The sequence below is a fragment of the Mustela nivalis genome (genome assembly GCF_964662115.1).
Source record: "Mustela nivalis genome assembly, chromosome: 9".
NCBI lineage: Eukaryota > Metazoa > Chordata > Mammalia > Carnivora > Mustelidae > Mustela > Mustela nivalis.
The window spans coordinates 21,235,302-21,250,190 of record NC_139028.1 but is presented as its reverse complement, the minus strand read 5'-3'; the positions used below and the strand labels follow the sequence as shown (position 1 = coordinate 21,250,190).

General features: G+C 57.2%; 1 protein-coding gene across 2 annotated transcripts in view; it reads left to right on the top strand.

The window, feature by feature from the left end:
• Positions 1-14,889, top strand: part of DSCAML1 (DS cell adhesion molecule like 1) — a 339,394-nt gene that overhangs the window by 242,520 nt on the left and 81,985 nt on the right. For both annotated transcript variants that reach the window (XM_082683408.1, XM_082683409.1), the window contains exons 6-8: positions 2,882-3,157; positions 5,561-5,857; positions 7,474-7,746. In XM_082683408.1, coding sequence (XP_082539534.1) covers positions 2,882-3,157; positions 5,561-5,857; positions 7,474-7,746 — 846 coding nt within the window. The remainder of the gene's footprint in view (positions 1-2,881; positions 3,158-5,560; positions 5,858-7,473; positions 7,747-14,889) is intronic.

The following is a 14,889-nucleotide window of genomic DNA, read 5'->3' as shown; positions in this document are numbered from 1 at the left end:
AAGGGAGGAGTGTGTGCCCTAAAGGAAATAGTGCCGATGTTCATCCAGTAGAGAGGACGTACTGTAGCCCATCAGACACGATTCTCAGAATATTTCACAATAATTGATGGGGACACTGATGAATCAGATCGGACTCAGGAATAAATGACAAGGAGGGCTTTCCAGGATCTGCAGGCGGGGTATCAGCCTGTCCTGGCTTTTCCTCCCGAACCCGGAGCCCTAGACCTCCAAGGGTCCGGCAAGACCTTAGGGGTGGGGGGGGGGGTTGCTTCACAGACCATGCTGCTGCTGAGCCCCTGGGCTGAGGTCAGGCTCTGACCACAGTGGGGCTGGGATTTGGAGACCCCTAGGGAATCCATCCCACCGAACAGCTGCATAGCCTGAGGCCTCACTGAATATGATATCGAAGAGTATCGTGAGGGTCCCTGAACCTGGATGGTGGGAGGAGGCTGTCCAGCGGTGATCCACCCTGCGGCAGAGAAGTTCCCTCCACTACGCCGACTGACCAGAGCAGCCCTCCTCCCCTCTCCCCTCCCCGTCTCAAGAGCATAGAGCTACAGGTCTGCAGACACCTCAGTGTTCTCCCTGCTCAGCTGGCCTCCTGGGCCTGGGGTCTTGTTCTACCACCCCAGCCCAGATGTGAGCCTGGTCTCCTCCCTGTGGTCGAGAGCATCTTAACAGTCAGGGTACATTTATCTGCGGTGCTGGGAAGAAGTCCTCCCCGTGGGAACATGTGTGAGGCTGGAAGAGCAGAAAGAGCCCCGGGAAACACACTGGGGTGACAGCCCAGGACACAGATGCTTAGGTGAGAGTGTTGAGAGAGCCAGGGACCAGGGGCTCCTCGCAGCCTAACGAGCCCCGGCTGGCAGGGCAGGAGCATGGAAGGACCAGCACCGATGTCCCCCTCCGTGCCCCAGTACTGTCCAAACCTGCTTAGTCAGATAGGCCTTCCCCTCTCCCCCCATCCCAGTGCACGCACATTACATACACACTCTGTCATCTCACACTCACACACACACATGCACACACGCATGCACGCTGCCTCAGGGCTCAGGTCAGGAGGGCGGCACACCCCTGAACCCTTGGAACATTAGCACACCTGACTCTGGGTGATGTGGTGTTCATAGCCCCTGCCTCAGTACATACAGGCAAGCAGATAGGCGTGCCCGCATGCACACACACACAGACTCACAGACACAGACACACAGACATGCACCCCCACAGGCAGATGTGTTGAAAGGTCACATGCCCACTTCTCCATACACACATGCACACACGTATGGTGCCCATACACATTCACAGATACACACTTCCTCCCCCTTCCCGTGCTCACATCCAGACACACGCACGCAGGCCCACGGCCGCGTGCACACCCCCGCTGCCGTGCACCTGATTCCCTGCCCACCCTCAGCTCCACATCCCCCCCAAAACTGGGTTTGGCTGGACAACCAGGTTCAAGGGCAGGTGGCACAGCTTTTCTGGGCCTTCCATGCTCTCTGCCAGCCCCGCTTTGCCAGGTGTCCAGAGGAAAGCAGGCTTTTCACACACACACACACACCCATTCTGCCACCGAGCCCCCATCCATCTTGTCACCAAGTCGTGCGGGGCAGCAAGGTGAGAGCAGGTAGCTGGCCGAGCCCTGGGAGCCCTGGATGGTGACTGGTGACTGGATGCCACCTGCCTCATCGTGCACTGACATTTCCTGGGCAGGGCCTCTGGGAGAGAGCGGGAGAACCCAGCAGGAGCAGACTCCTGTGTGCTTTGACTGTGCCCAGCCCAGCCAGGCTGCCCTGCCCCCTCCTCCAGGTGACCTCACTGGGGTCCTGGTCCCCTGCAGGCCTCAGCCTCCTCTAGAAAACCCCAAGCCCATGGAGATCAGGGCAGAGAGGTGGCCAGCCCTCCCAGCAGTGATAAACAAGGCTGGGGCAGCAGTAGACATCCAGGTGAGAGACACTGCCCTGCTCTCAAGCGCTCACAGCCAGGTGCAGAGACAGACACAGAGGAGTGATTAAAAGTCCATGTGCATAGTGTGGTGACAGTGATATCGAGAGAGGCCCAGAAGAGAGGTCCTGACCCAGCCTGGGAGGGGAGTGGTATCCAGGAAGGCTTCCTGGACGAGGTGTCCTTGAGCTCAGTGTGAAGGATGGCTAGGCATTAGTCAAAGAGGAAAAAGAGCACTCTTGGGGGAGGCTCTGGGGCAAGAAGTGGCCCCGGGTGTGCAGCAAGCACAGACAGGATGCTGCTGCCCTGAGACTGTAGGGCTGAGAAGCAGAGGCAGGTCCCCAAGGGCCTCGATGGCCTTGAATGCCACACCGAGTTCTTGGGCACCATGGAAGTCCTGAGCAGGGCAGTGGCCAGCTATGGCATGGAGAACAGAAGGAGGGAGGCTGGGAGGGGGGAGGATGTTACTTCCTGGGTCCAGGGATGGAGAGCAGAGTCCCCGGGGGGGAAATAAGGCAGTCAGAGTGACAGAAGATGGCAGCAGGTTATCTCTACGGATATGAGAGACAGGTGGCAGGGCCAAGGGTGCCTCACTGATTTTGGGGGAAGATGATGAGCCAGCCAAGCTCCTGTCCTCTTCGGAGCTGAAAGGAGCTCCCAGCCCCACAGGGCAAGGGCCACGTGTCCAGAAAGTGCAGGCCGTCATAACAAGAGGTGCAAAGGGATGGCCTGCCCTGACTGTACCATTTGCCAGATGAGTAAACTGAGGTCTAGAGAGGGAATTCACTGGTCCCAGCCCCTCTCACGAGGAGTCTGTGGACAGAACCAGGGCCTCCCTCCAGCCCAACCCCAGCCACACTGCTCCACAGTAAAAGCCGTTTTCTCTTGTTTTCCTCCCCGCTGCCTTTCTCCTCTCTCCTCCCCTGCTGGCCTGGCCCAGACCCCCTTCACGTGACCCTGACACCAAAGAAGCTGAAGACCGGGATCGGCAGCACAGTCATCCTCTCCTGTGCCCTGCTGGGCTCCCCGGAATTCACCATCCGCTGGTACCGCAACACTGAGCTGGTGCTGCCTGACGAGGCCGTCTCCATCCGCGGGCTCAGCAACGAGACTCTGCTCATCACCTCGGCCCAGAAGAGCCACTCCGGGGCCTACCAGTGCTTTGCCACCCGCAAGGCCCAGACCGCGCAGGACTTCGCCATCATTGTGCTGGAGGGTGAGCTGGGGCGGCCTGCACCCGGGTGGGTTCAGGCTCCCTCCCTCCCGCCCTGAGAGCAGGCACTGGTCCAGGCACCTGCCCGTCTTAGTTAGTCCTTCCATGGGCCCTGTGGGGAGATGCTTTTGCTTCATGTTCCCTATTATGCAGTTGGGGAATCTGAGGCTTAGTCACTTGCCCAAAGTCACACAGCTTGGCCAAAGGTCAGAGTTGGGATCGGAACTCAGGTCTCTTAACCACCGTACTATATTGCCTCTGCCCTCCAAAATTACTAGGACCTCACTACAAAAGCGGTCTTCTTTCAGACGCCAGAGGCTTTCAATCTCACAGGGGCCCTAGGACTGCCCACCAGGAATCACTGCCTTGAGCCCCACCTCTGCTTTCTTCCCTGAGCCCTCTCTTTCTGGCCATCCCTCTCTCCCCATTCTCAACCCTTCCCACCAGGCCCATAGACTTTCAAATCTTTGCCCTAAGGTCTTTTTGCAGCAGGCTCTGTTTCTTACTAGTTTCTTACTACAGAGTTGGATTTTCACATGCTTCCTTCTCCTTTTAAAGCTGCTGCCACCCGGGGCTCCTCACCCAGCACATCTGTGTACGGTTGTTCAGGTTGTTCACTGCACAAAGTGCCTACAAGGCAGGACCAAGAGTAAGGGCTGGAATCCAGCTTGAATTCCCCTTGCCAAGCCATGGGCCCTGGCATCAGATTGTGACCATACAGAGGAGTCCCTTTTTTCTTATTTGCATGAGAATACAGTGAGGATTGACAAAGGCCCTGTCCCTACCAACAAATTTAGTGGTCCCCCAGCTCCTTTGTTGCTACCAAAACAAAACAAAAACCCCACAATCCTATTGTTTCCAAGGATTTTTTTTTACCATAACAAAGACACCAAACCCAGACAAGTCCTACAGGTTATCGGGATCCCACATGGGTCTACCTGTCATGGCCTGTGGGTCCTCATTCCTTGGGAGATGGGACATGGTAGTGGGCATCCCCTTATCCCTCACCCTAAGTACAGTGCCCAGTGAACTGCCCCTCCTTCAGCCCCTGCCTCCTCTTGTCCAGCCAGAACTTCTTCCCAGATCTTCTTCCCACCAGCTAGGAACAGACCAGTTCAAAATGGGAGCCTGACCTCTCTGGGGACTTCCTGTCTGACCGACTCCCCACACAGCACAGTTTCTCTCTGAGAGGACAGCCCACTGATGGCCAGTTCAGGGCAGGGATATGGGAAATGAGGATGGCAGGAAGGGCAGAAAGGAGGGAGGGAGGAACAGCCAGAAGGGAGGGTTCAAGGAAGGAAGCGGAGGAGGGGCCAAAAGCCGTGACCCTCGTGGGCGGTCCCAGACTCTGCCAGGCACCAGGGTCTCCCGGTGGTTTTAGCCAGCAGACTGGATTAACATCAGCATTTGGGTGTGAAACTTGGTGGGAGATGTGGAAAGCCATGTAACTTTAGCCTTTTTTTTTTTCCAAGTGTTTGCCTTAGTTTTCAAGTGCGCAACACATACTTTAACTTTACAACAATCCTGTGTGGCAGGCTGGCCAGGCTCAGTAATTTCATGCTCCCTCGCCATGGAGGAAGCTGAAGCAGTGGGATTAATTGTCCCGTCTGGGGTTATTGGGTCAGCCGATACTTAAGCTCCGGCCACACACACACACCCATGCCTCTGGGCAGCCACTGAGCCTTAAACTTGAGGCTTGGCGGACAGGGCTCTAGCACCCCCAGCCCACATGCAGTAACAAGCGCTGGAATCCAATTTTGCAGGTCCAGCCCAGCCAGGTCCTGGCTCCACGCGGGACTCTTGAGTCCTATGGCTTTCCTAACGCAGGGAGGAGAAAGGCAGAAGGGCAGAGTGGGCCAGAGCTGACATTTAGCAAGCACTTTCAAAGCATTATACAAAGCATCTTTTTTTTTAATTTTTTTTAAAGATTTTATTTATTTATTTGACAGAGAGAGAGAGAACACAAGTAGGCAGAGAGGCAGGCGGGGGAGGGGGGGAAGCAGGCTCCCTGGTGAGCAGAGAGCCCGATGCGGGACTCTATCCCAGGACCCTGGGGTCATGACCTGAGCCGAAGGCAGAGGCCTAACCCACTGAGCCATCCAGGCGCCCTTATATGAAGCATCTTTAATGCACTAATCCCTTTCGTCCTCACAGCATCAGTATGAAGAGGGTATATTCACTCCCCCCGATATCTCTACCCTCCAGAGTTGAGAAATGGGGAGACTCAGAGAAGTTGGGGAACTTGCCCAAAGACACAGAGCTCACAAGGGGCTGCGGGAGGATTCAAATCCAGGGGTTGGAAATCCGTGCGGGAAAAATGGGTACCTCACAGGGTGGGGTGGCCTGTCCGGGCGGCTGTCACTCCGTGGCTCGGTGACCCTGATGGGGACTCCTCGCTCCCGGCAGACGGCACGCCCCGCATCGTCTCGTCCTTCAGCGAGAAGGTGGTCAACCCTGGGGAGCAGTTCTCGCTGATGTGCGCGGCCAAGGGCGCCCCGCCCCCCACCGTCACCTGGGCCCTGGACGACGAGCCCATCGTGCGGGACGGGAGCCACCGCACCAACCAGTACACCATGTCGGACGGCACCACCGTCAGCCATATGAACGTCACGGGCCCCCAGATCCGTGACGGCGGCGTGTACCGGTGCGCAGCGCGGAACTCGGTGGGCAGTGCTGAATACCAGGCGCGAATAAACGTAAGAGGTGCCTGTCTACATTTAAATATCAGAATAGGCTTTTGAGTTCCTTTGCCATCTCTGTGGTTCCCATTATTCTTGTGGTGATTAGTACTTATTATTAACTGTCATTTTGCTTTTAGTAGCGGTCTCTTTCCTCTCTTTCTCCCCTTTTCCCTGCCCGCCACACACCCGTCATCCTTTCTCGTGTGTGCGGTCTGCTACAGTTGGCCCTCCTCTGCATCCCCATCCCCTCCCCCACCCCTTCTCCTCTCCCCATCTGACCTGTCCCCACCCCCATTCCTCCCCATCAGATCTCTCTGGCCCCAGGTACACTCAGCACCCCACTAGCAAACACCAGCCCCACCAGGGCCTTGTGAGGACAAGGACAGGAAGGGGCATTGGGGCCAGACTTGACCTTGGATGGGGGTGTCCATCAAAGCTGTGCTCCCAGTGTCCTCCCACTGAGCCATCCCCCAAATGCTCTAGGAGATGTAAGCAGGCAGGAGCCAACACACAGTCTTCCCCCTGATTTCCTCCCTCCTGAGGCCCAAGCCATCAAGAGTGGGAGGCTCGGGCTGGGTGGGGGCATCCAAAGCAGACACACACCCCCAGCAGTGGGGGAAGCAGTCCTCAGGTGATCATCCCCAGATCTCAGCTCTCCAAGTAAGCACGGTGAGAAGAGCCTTCTCTGAAGCTCTTTGCAGCCCTGTCGGGTACCACTGGTCCTCACCCGGCCCCTCCAGTGACCCTGACCCAGGGGCAGAGGAGGAGGGGGAAGGGCCCTGGTGGCTACCATGGAGCCAGGGCTCCAGCCCCACATGAGAAAAGTGGCCTCCCATTTACCTCCCTCCATGCTTTTGAATTAGAAAGGTCAGAGTTCCAGGGTCCTGGGATCCCTTTGTGCGGCCCCTCATCTGCTGGGTGGGGAACCTGAAGCCTGGGGTTTCCTATGCCCACTCCTGCTCCCTACCTGGTTCCTTGACCACTCCCACATCGCCACCTGCCCAGCCACCCAGCTGAGGACACCCCCTCCCTTGCAGCCAGGGTGCCCCGTGTCCCCCTCTTAGGGCCCCTTCTCAGGGACCCACAAAACCCACTTACCTGTTTAGAAGAAAACCATCAGCTCATCCAGTAACAACCTTCCTACTGCCTTTTAAATATTTAATGTATACGAGATCCTTTTTGGTACAAGACCATTATGCACAAGTTAAATGAAAAAAAAAAAAAATCTCCACATCACCATTGTAACCCCCAAATCTTAATCCCCTTGTAAATGAGAACTCACCCTCCCAAATCCCAGTCCCTTCTCGTGAGGCTTCAGTTGGCTCACATACCCCGTCCCATTAGGGGGACGGATCCCTGCTCCAGGCATGCAGGGAACATGTCTGTTGGCAGCTGTTTGAAGCTAGTAACAGAGTCCTGGAGAGACCGTGGTGCCCCCCAGCTTCAGCCTCTGCCTTTACCCCTGCAATAAAGTCTTCCTTCTCCCCCACCCCGCCCCCACCCCACTGAATTCCCATCCCCTGAGAGTTTCAGAGCCAAGTAACGGAGAAGAGAGTCACAGGGCAGCCCCCGGCTGTCCCTGGCTAACCGAACCGCTTGTCCCTGCTCTGCTCCTCCTCCCCGCTGACTCCCACCCAGGCCCCCCCAGCATCCGGGCGATGAGGAACATCACGGCCGTCGCCGGGCGGGACACCCTCGTCAACTGCAGGGTCATCGGCTACCCCTACTACTCCATCAAATGGTACAAGGACGCCCTGCTGCTGCCTGACAACCACCGCCAGGTGGTGTTCGAGAACGGGACGCTGAAGCTGACCGACGTGCAGAAGGGCATGGACGAGGGCGAGTACTTGTGCAGCGTCCTCATCCAACCCCAGCTGTCCATCAGCCAGAGTGTCCACGTGGCTGTCAAAGGTAGGCCTCACCCGGACCCTGAGCCCACCCGGGGCTCTCTGACACCTGCTGATGGCTCGGACAGCAGCAGCCTGGCCTGAAGGAGTGGCAGGCCGAGGAAGGGAGGGTCCTGAGCGGGTGCTCGGGAGCAAAGGGGCGGGGCGGGGGGAGATTGCAGCGGGACAAAGAAGGTTCCCTCTGTGGGTCGCAGAACAACATGGCACTGACCCGGGAGGCATGAGAGGCATGTGAGGCACAAAGGTCACTTTCTGGGCCAGAGGCCCGAGTCCGCGATGGTGGGCTGTATCAGTCAGGAGGGAGCCGCAGCATGTCAGCGGGGGCCCACCAGAGCCACCAAGATGGGGCAAGAGGCAGGTGCAGCAGGAGGCTGGGTGGAGGGAGCCTATTCTGGGGCTCTGACTCCCCTCTACCTGCTCACGCTTTTTGAGGCCTACAGAGGACAGCCTGACAAAACCTCCGCCCAGGCCCTTCTCGCTCGCCTGGGACAGGCATGTGTTTTGGGCAGGGGTACTTAGCACGATGCCTGGTGCGTAGGAGCTATTCACTACATGCCTGCGGCTTAAATGAACGAATGAGTAGAACTAAGGGACTCTGTGCCTGTGTGAGCAATGACAGCTGTCCCCTTGGTTCTGGGGCTGCGCAGGTGTGCCACGCTCCATCCCAAATATGTTCTTGGAACTGCCGGGCAGTGAGTGAGTGGAGTGTGGCCTGGCTTCTCTGGGACAGGATAGGCAAGGAGATGCCTGCCAGGCCTGGCTGAGGAGTGACAGCTGGAATGGGAGGTCACTCATGGCCCCAGTGGGTAAGGATCTGAGGGCGTCAAGCACTGGGAAAGCCTGGGGCTCTGGGAGCATGGAGACGTCAGCCTGGGGCCCCACGAGGGAGGAAGGAGGGCTGTGGTCTCCAGCCACCGTGCTGGTCTCCAGCACCAGACTCTAGCCGCTGTCATAATGAGACCAATATCACTGTGGCGGGCCCACCACGCACCAGTCACTGTGACTTGGCGCTCCACACGCTCAGTTTCATTGAACCCCAGCACAGCCCCCTTATCTCAAGCAGGTACCATTTTCTCCCCAGTTTCCAAGGCAGAAAAGGCAGAGGCACAAAAAAGTCAGGTAACTGTCACCTGGAAGCAGAATGTGTCCCAGGCCTGTCTACCTCCAGGCCCCGGGCTCTAACCCAGAGCTGGGGGAGGGGAGGGCTAAGAGGAGGAACCACTCTCCACACTCCACCTCAGGAAAGAAAGAGGCCTCGGAGACCCCCTGAGAGTCAGGAAGGGAAACAGAGACCCTGAGAAGGCTGAGAGCCCCTGTCGCCTGGGCACCTGTGTGAGGTCACCCCAGGGCAGGAAGGAAGGGACCCTGGGCCCAACATGCACCAGGAGAGGAAAGCTGGCCTGGGACCTGGGGCGGGGGAGGGGGAGCACAGGCAGGAAGAAACAGCAGGGGCAGGGGTCCAGGCCCGAGCAGGGGCCCTGGCAGAGGGGAAGGCCCCAGTGGGTCCCAGGCCCCTGAATCCAGATCCAAGGGCAGATTTGTGGACAGAAAGAGGGAAGTCTGGGAGAAGGAAGAATCGGGGGAGACAGACACCGCATTGGGCTGTGGCCCCTTTGAGCGTGGGGTGATAGTGGCAGGAGCAGGTGAAGTGTCTGGTGGACGGTCAGGAGACTGAACAGTAGCAGCAAAAGGCGGCGCCGGCACTTCCCCCGCTTGCCCCGCATGTCACCGGCGCCCTTGGGTACCCATCACCTGTCACCGTGCCAGCCGATGAGTATTTCCCGAGCTGAAGCTGAGACAGCAGTCTGGGTGGTACTGGCTTGCTGGGAGGACTCACTTTGGCCCCAAAACTGTGGGGCCGTGGCCTTTTCAAGCCAGAGCAGGTGCCATGAGACCTTAGGGCGTCAGCTCCCTGCCTCCCGCTGCTACCCCTTAGTTAGGCTCAGGGGCACCCCAGCCCCCTCCTTAGCTGAGGCCTGTCCCACCTCTGTCCTGCCCGGAGTCCTGGGCAGGAGGCTCACAAGCCTCACAGGCCACCTCCCCCACTTGCTGGTGGTGGAAGATAGCAGAGCCTGCCTACCCCCTCCCAGCATCAAGGGCTGCCCATATCCATTTCCCTTACAAGCAGTGGACCGAGAGTTTACATTGTAAACATCACATATTAAAACATCTAACCTTTGCTCCACTCCCTTCTGCCCGCCCGCACCAGTGAGCATTTGGCAGGGTTTGTTGGCTTAAAAAAAATAAATAAATAACAGGGCTCCGGCGAGCCTCGGAGTACGCAGAACATCCAGAAAGCCGCTCCTGCTCATCAATTATTCAACCCCATTCAGGGAGCGATCAGTCCTAATGAATTGAATCTGATGCATTCCGTCTCAGCGACTCTCTGGGCCTGTTGTGATTGTGCTGAGCGACAAGAGGAAAGGGGGAGTGCATGCGTGTGTGTGTGTGTGTGTGTGTGTGTGTGTGTGTGTGTGTAAGAGAGAGAGAGGGAGAGATCTAGAGGGCAGAGCCCATGCACCAGGCACGCGTGCCTCCCGCACCCAGCACAAAGCCCCGCGTTCATCAAACACCATGCGTGTGTAGAAGGTATGGGGCACGTGTGCACACATTCCCTCTTCCCTGCCCTCAGGGTCTGAAGATCCAGCCCTGGAAGGACGGGGGTCCCCTGTTTTCTCTCCAGACCGAGAAGTAGCATTTGTGTGTGGGGCTCTGGGACCCCCCTGCCCCTTCCACTCGGAAAGCTCAGGTCCTCCATCCTCCCACTCCCTGACTCCCTCTCCCCACCTCATTAGAATGCACTTTTGCAGAAGAACCCATCAGAGCTGATTATGAGCATGCTGCTTGATTAGCTGATGTGCTGTTCCAAGAGCTACTCAAGGAGGAGGGTGGAGGAGGTGCCCCTGGGCGTGCAGTGGGGCCCTGACTCTGGGTGAGGCCCGCCGGGTCCAGGGGCAGTGCGGCTGAGCCCACTCCCATCACCTGGCTGGGACATACGTCCCACTCAGGGGACCGGAGCAGAGAGCCAGGGTACAGCAAAAGGCCAGGTGGATGTGGAACAGAGCACTGGACACGGAGGATGGGTTAGAAGCCCCTCCCACCCTGCCTCTCTCTGGGGGGCCGTGGGCTTGCAGGCAGGAAGCAGCAGAAACCCACGCTGCTCCAAGGAGCTGGAAAAACCACTGCTGACCCCATTCCTTCTGGGACTGCTGGTCTTCTGATGAATTTTTCAGACACTGAGCTAAGAGCAGAACACACCCAACACACATGCACACACATGTGCAGAGCCCTTTGTGTGTGTGGATACACACATATACTCATTGGTTCTATATGATATGCATGTCCATGCAACAAATATACACATACTAACCTGTCCACTGTTGCACACACATGCACGCGCGTGCATGCGCACGCATGTCAGCAGTCATGTGTGCACAAATATTGGCTCTGTCCCTACCCTCCTGTAAGACACCATTCCTGAGACACAAAAGGTGACTGTGAGTGACACCAGATGAAATATTGCCAAGGTGAGCTGCTGTGGCCCAGCAAGGTGGGAGGGCTGCCGGGAGAGGGTGGACATGCTATGTGGGCCCCTTGGGCCTTGGGGCATGTGACGCCTACTGGCAAGGGAGAGCAGGGCTGTCGGGAAGGCAAGTGCTCCTCTCCGGGCATCTAGAGACTTCCCTGGCAGGATGCTAAGAGGCGGGCACATAGATCCAACCTAGATTCGATGTCTTTAGGGCCCCCCGTAGCTGAAAAATAATGTAGCAGAAAAGCATCTCTGGGCACGCGGGCTGAATGTTTAATTAACTAAGAAGGCAGGCTGCGACTGGGGCTCCTTGGCTTCAGCTCAGCGAGAGAACATCTCCATCCCCACATCTGAGTCTCTCTGGGCCTCTGGAGCCAAAACAAGGCCAAGAGGGGCTTGCAGCCCATGCTCTGCAAGGCCGGGGGTGGGCGGTGCTGCCAGGCCCCTGTGGAGCGTGAACGGAAGAGGACACACACATCCGCTCCTTCCCCAGTGCCCATACTGCACACCCACACTCTGTCTTCCCTGGCAGCCCAAACCAGTGCCTGCTCTGCGCCCGGAGCCTTTGGAGGAGGGTCCCTTCCACTCCAGTGAGTGGGTTGGGGGTTTCTGTGATCCTAGGTTGGGGCTTAGGAAAAAGCCAGTCCCTGGGACCAATGCCTGCCATCCGCAGAGGTGGAGGTTTGGAACCCACAGGGAGGGGATACAATGGGTTCCATAGGAGCAGAGTCTGGTTGTCCCTGGGAGAGGGGGGCACCAGGAAAGCTCCCGCCAGTGGCCTTATTCCCTTATTCAGAGAAGGAGCTGGGATGAAAGTGCCAAGAAGAGTTGGGAATGATCTGTGATTTTAAATAGGGTGGCCAAGGGAGGCCCTCCTGAGAAAGAGAGGGTTGTGTTTAAAAAAAAAAAAAAAAAAAAAAGGGAAGTTATTATTATTCCTAAAATAGTAGAGGCTTTACAGATTACTTGGTCCAACTCCTCGGTTTTTCAGATGAGGAAACGGAGGCTCAGGGCGGAGGCAGGGTGGTTGACGGGAGGTGGCCTGTATCCGCTCACTCGCACGGAAGACAGAGGCCAGAACCCAGCTCCTGGGCACGGCTGTCTCCCCACCTCTGTGCTACACGGGCAGACACGCCGACTCCCCCCTCTCTCCACTAAGCAGGCACAATAAATAAGAAGGCTCAGTCTCAAAGACAGACCATAAACACCATAAAGTGTTTATGGTCTGGGCTGGCCGTTGGCACGCCCTCGTCTGTGCAACGCTCCCAAGCAGGGGGCCGTAAAGGCTTTATGGTGGCCGGGCACCTCCTAGATGGCCGCGACCACTGTACGTCCCCAGCCACTCTGTCCTCTGGCCTCTTCACCATGGTAGCATCTTGCTCCAACCCCACCTCCCTCAGCACGGAGTTGTCCTCTCCCCACAGATGACTGTGGCCAGAGCATGCCCCCTCACATTTAGGCTGGGGGTTGGAGAAATGCTGGGACTCAGGGACGGCGGGGGGCGGGGGGTCCTTTGTGCAGTCGACCCTCGGAGGTCCCTGCTCATCACTGCGATAGAGGTCATCAGAACTGGACCCCCTCCCCCACCCCACTTTCCCAGAGGCAGAAATGGACACACACATGTTCAGTTAGCTCACGTCTACCTCTGAGCGTTGGGGAAGACATCCCTGACTCACGGGTCGGAAAGCAGCCCCACCTCGGGGCCGCTGCCCGCACACCCATCCCAGAGCCCCCACACCCTGTTTCTCAGAGCCTCTGGCTCATGGGGCTCCTCCACTAGGCAGGGAGCCTGTGAAGGAACCAGGACCCCTGGACTTTCTTCTCCCTCCTGCTGTACCTGCGGTTATGGAAGTATCTGAGCAGAGCCTGGAGCCAGGAAATTCCATGAGCAGCTCTGGCCCCTAACACCTACAAAAAAGGGTTCCTAAGGGGACACCTCCTTGCCTCATCGGCCTGCAGCAGGGGCAAAAGGTAGAGGGGCCGGGAGACTGCCCTGGATCTCTGGTGTGTTGTCTGGTTGTCTGCCTTCCACAGGACAATTGTGCTTCTGAGAGCTCTGGCCAGCCCAGGTGAATGTCAAGCCCCCCGGATGGGTACTGGTCGGCTCCTGTCTCCAGGGGCATCGCAGTAGCGATCCACGTTATTCCTGAAGGCCAGAAGGGAGTGATCCCCCCTGGTTGGCCTCTGCATCATGGCTCAGCCTTTCCCCCTCCCCCACCCCATGTACATTGTGTCCTTTAGCTCTCTGCCCAAATGCTACTTCCTCCGTGAGGCCGCGGTCACCCAGCCAGACGAGTGAGATGTCTCACGGCTCTGAGTTCAGCATCTCTCTACTCAGGTGGTGCCTGTCCAATAATCATTGAGGGAAATATCTTGCCTTCCCTAGCAGATGATGAGCTCTTGGGGGTTCTATCTGTATTTTAAGCATGTTTCTACTTTCTCCAGCCCACACGGAGCATAATAATGCCTTCACAGACTAGGCATTTCATAAATATTAGATGAATTAGTTAATTAATGAATTAACCTGCCTTAGTAACTTGTTCCATTATCCAAATCCCTTCTTACTAAGAGAGACAGTCTTCCCTTGCATGAGCTAAGTCTCCCTGCCTGATTTCAGTCTTTTGCTTGCCACTTGCTCTGTTCACAGAGGAAATACAGCGCGAGACCAGCCCCCCCCCATCCCCGGGGCTGCTCCTTTAGCCTTGACAGCCCCTCGGCCCTCTCCTCCTTGGTAGAACCTCCCAGAACTAGCTTTGCCCACACATCCTCCTCTGCAACCCTTGAGTCTCCCCTTGGTCACGTTCAAGTGTGCCTAGGAGCTGCTTCTGGGGCCATGGGAGCAAGGGCCTGACCCCCAGGAAGGACCAAGGGATAAGCTCCCTTGATAGCATCAATATAGCATCTTCAGGAATGGCATAGGAATCCCCCTCTTCTGGACGGACCCCCATCCTGTGCTCTCTCGACCCTGGCCTGCCTGACAGTTCAACGTCTAAGATCAACCCAGGAAGTCATATCTGAGCATGTGTTCATTCATTCATTCACTCATTCATTCACCCACCAGGCATTTATTGGACTCTTGCAACTGGCCAGGGAAGTCAGTCTTAGTTACTGCCCTAGAGGAGCTCCCAGACCCCCCACGGAAGGCAGGAGTGCAAACCGCCACGCTCCTGCCCTATGACAGGTGCCATGATGAAGGTGGCCACAGGTGCTGTGGGACGAGGGCAGGCCTCACAGAAGACGTAGTACTGCAGAGCTTCTGAGTGGACGAGGAGGCATTTCCCTGGAGGCCTGTGGGCTCTAGCTTCCGGCCTCTGTGGGAAGGAGAACTGGGCCAGGCCTGGTTCTGTTTGGCCTAGAGAGACAAACCAGAGGCAGATCTGGGTCTTTGCAACAGTTCCCTCAAAACATCCCAGGAGGTCAGAAGCCTTAGTCTGATCCAGGCGCCCAAACAGTCCCAGGGAGAGAAATGGCAGAGCCCAACAGAGAGACCTCTGGGAAATTCCAGCAGTCGGCATGGGACCGTTACTAGAGTCAGGAGCTTTCCAGATTTCTGGAGAAATCTCATTTGGAGATCCCCAAGACCCAGCAAACCACCCAGAATACTCGGGCAAACCCTAA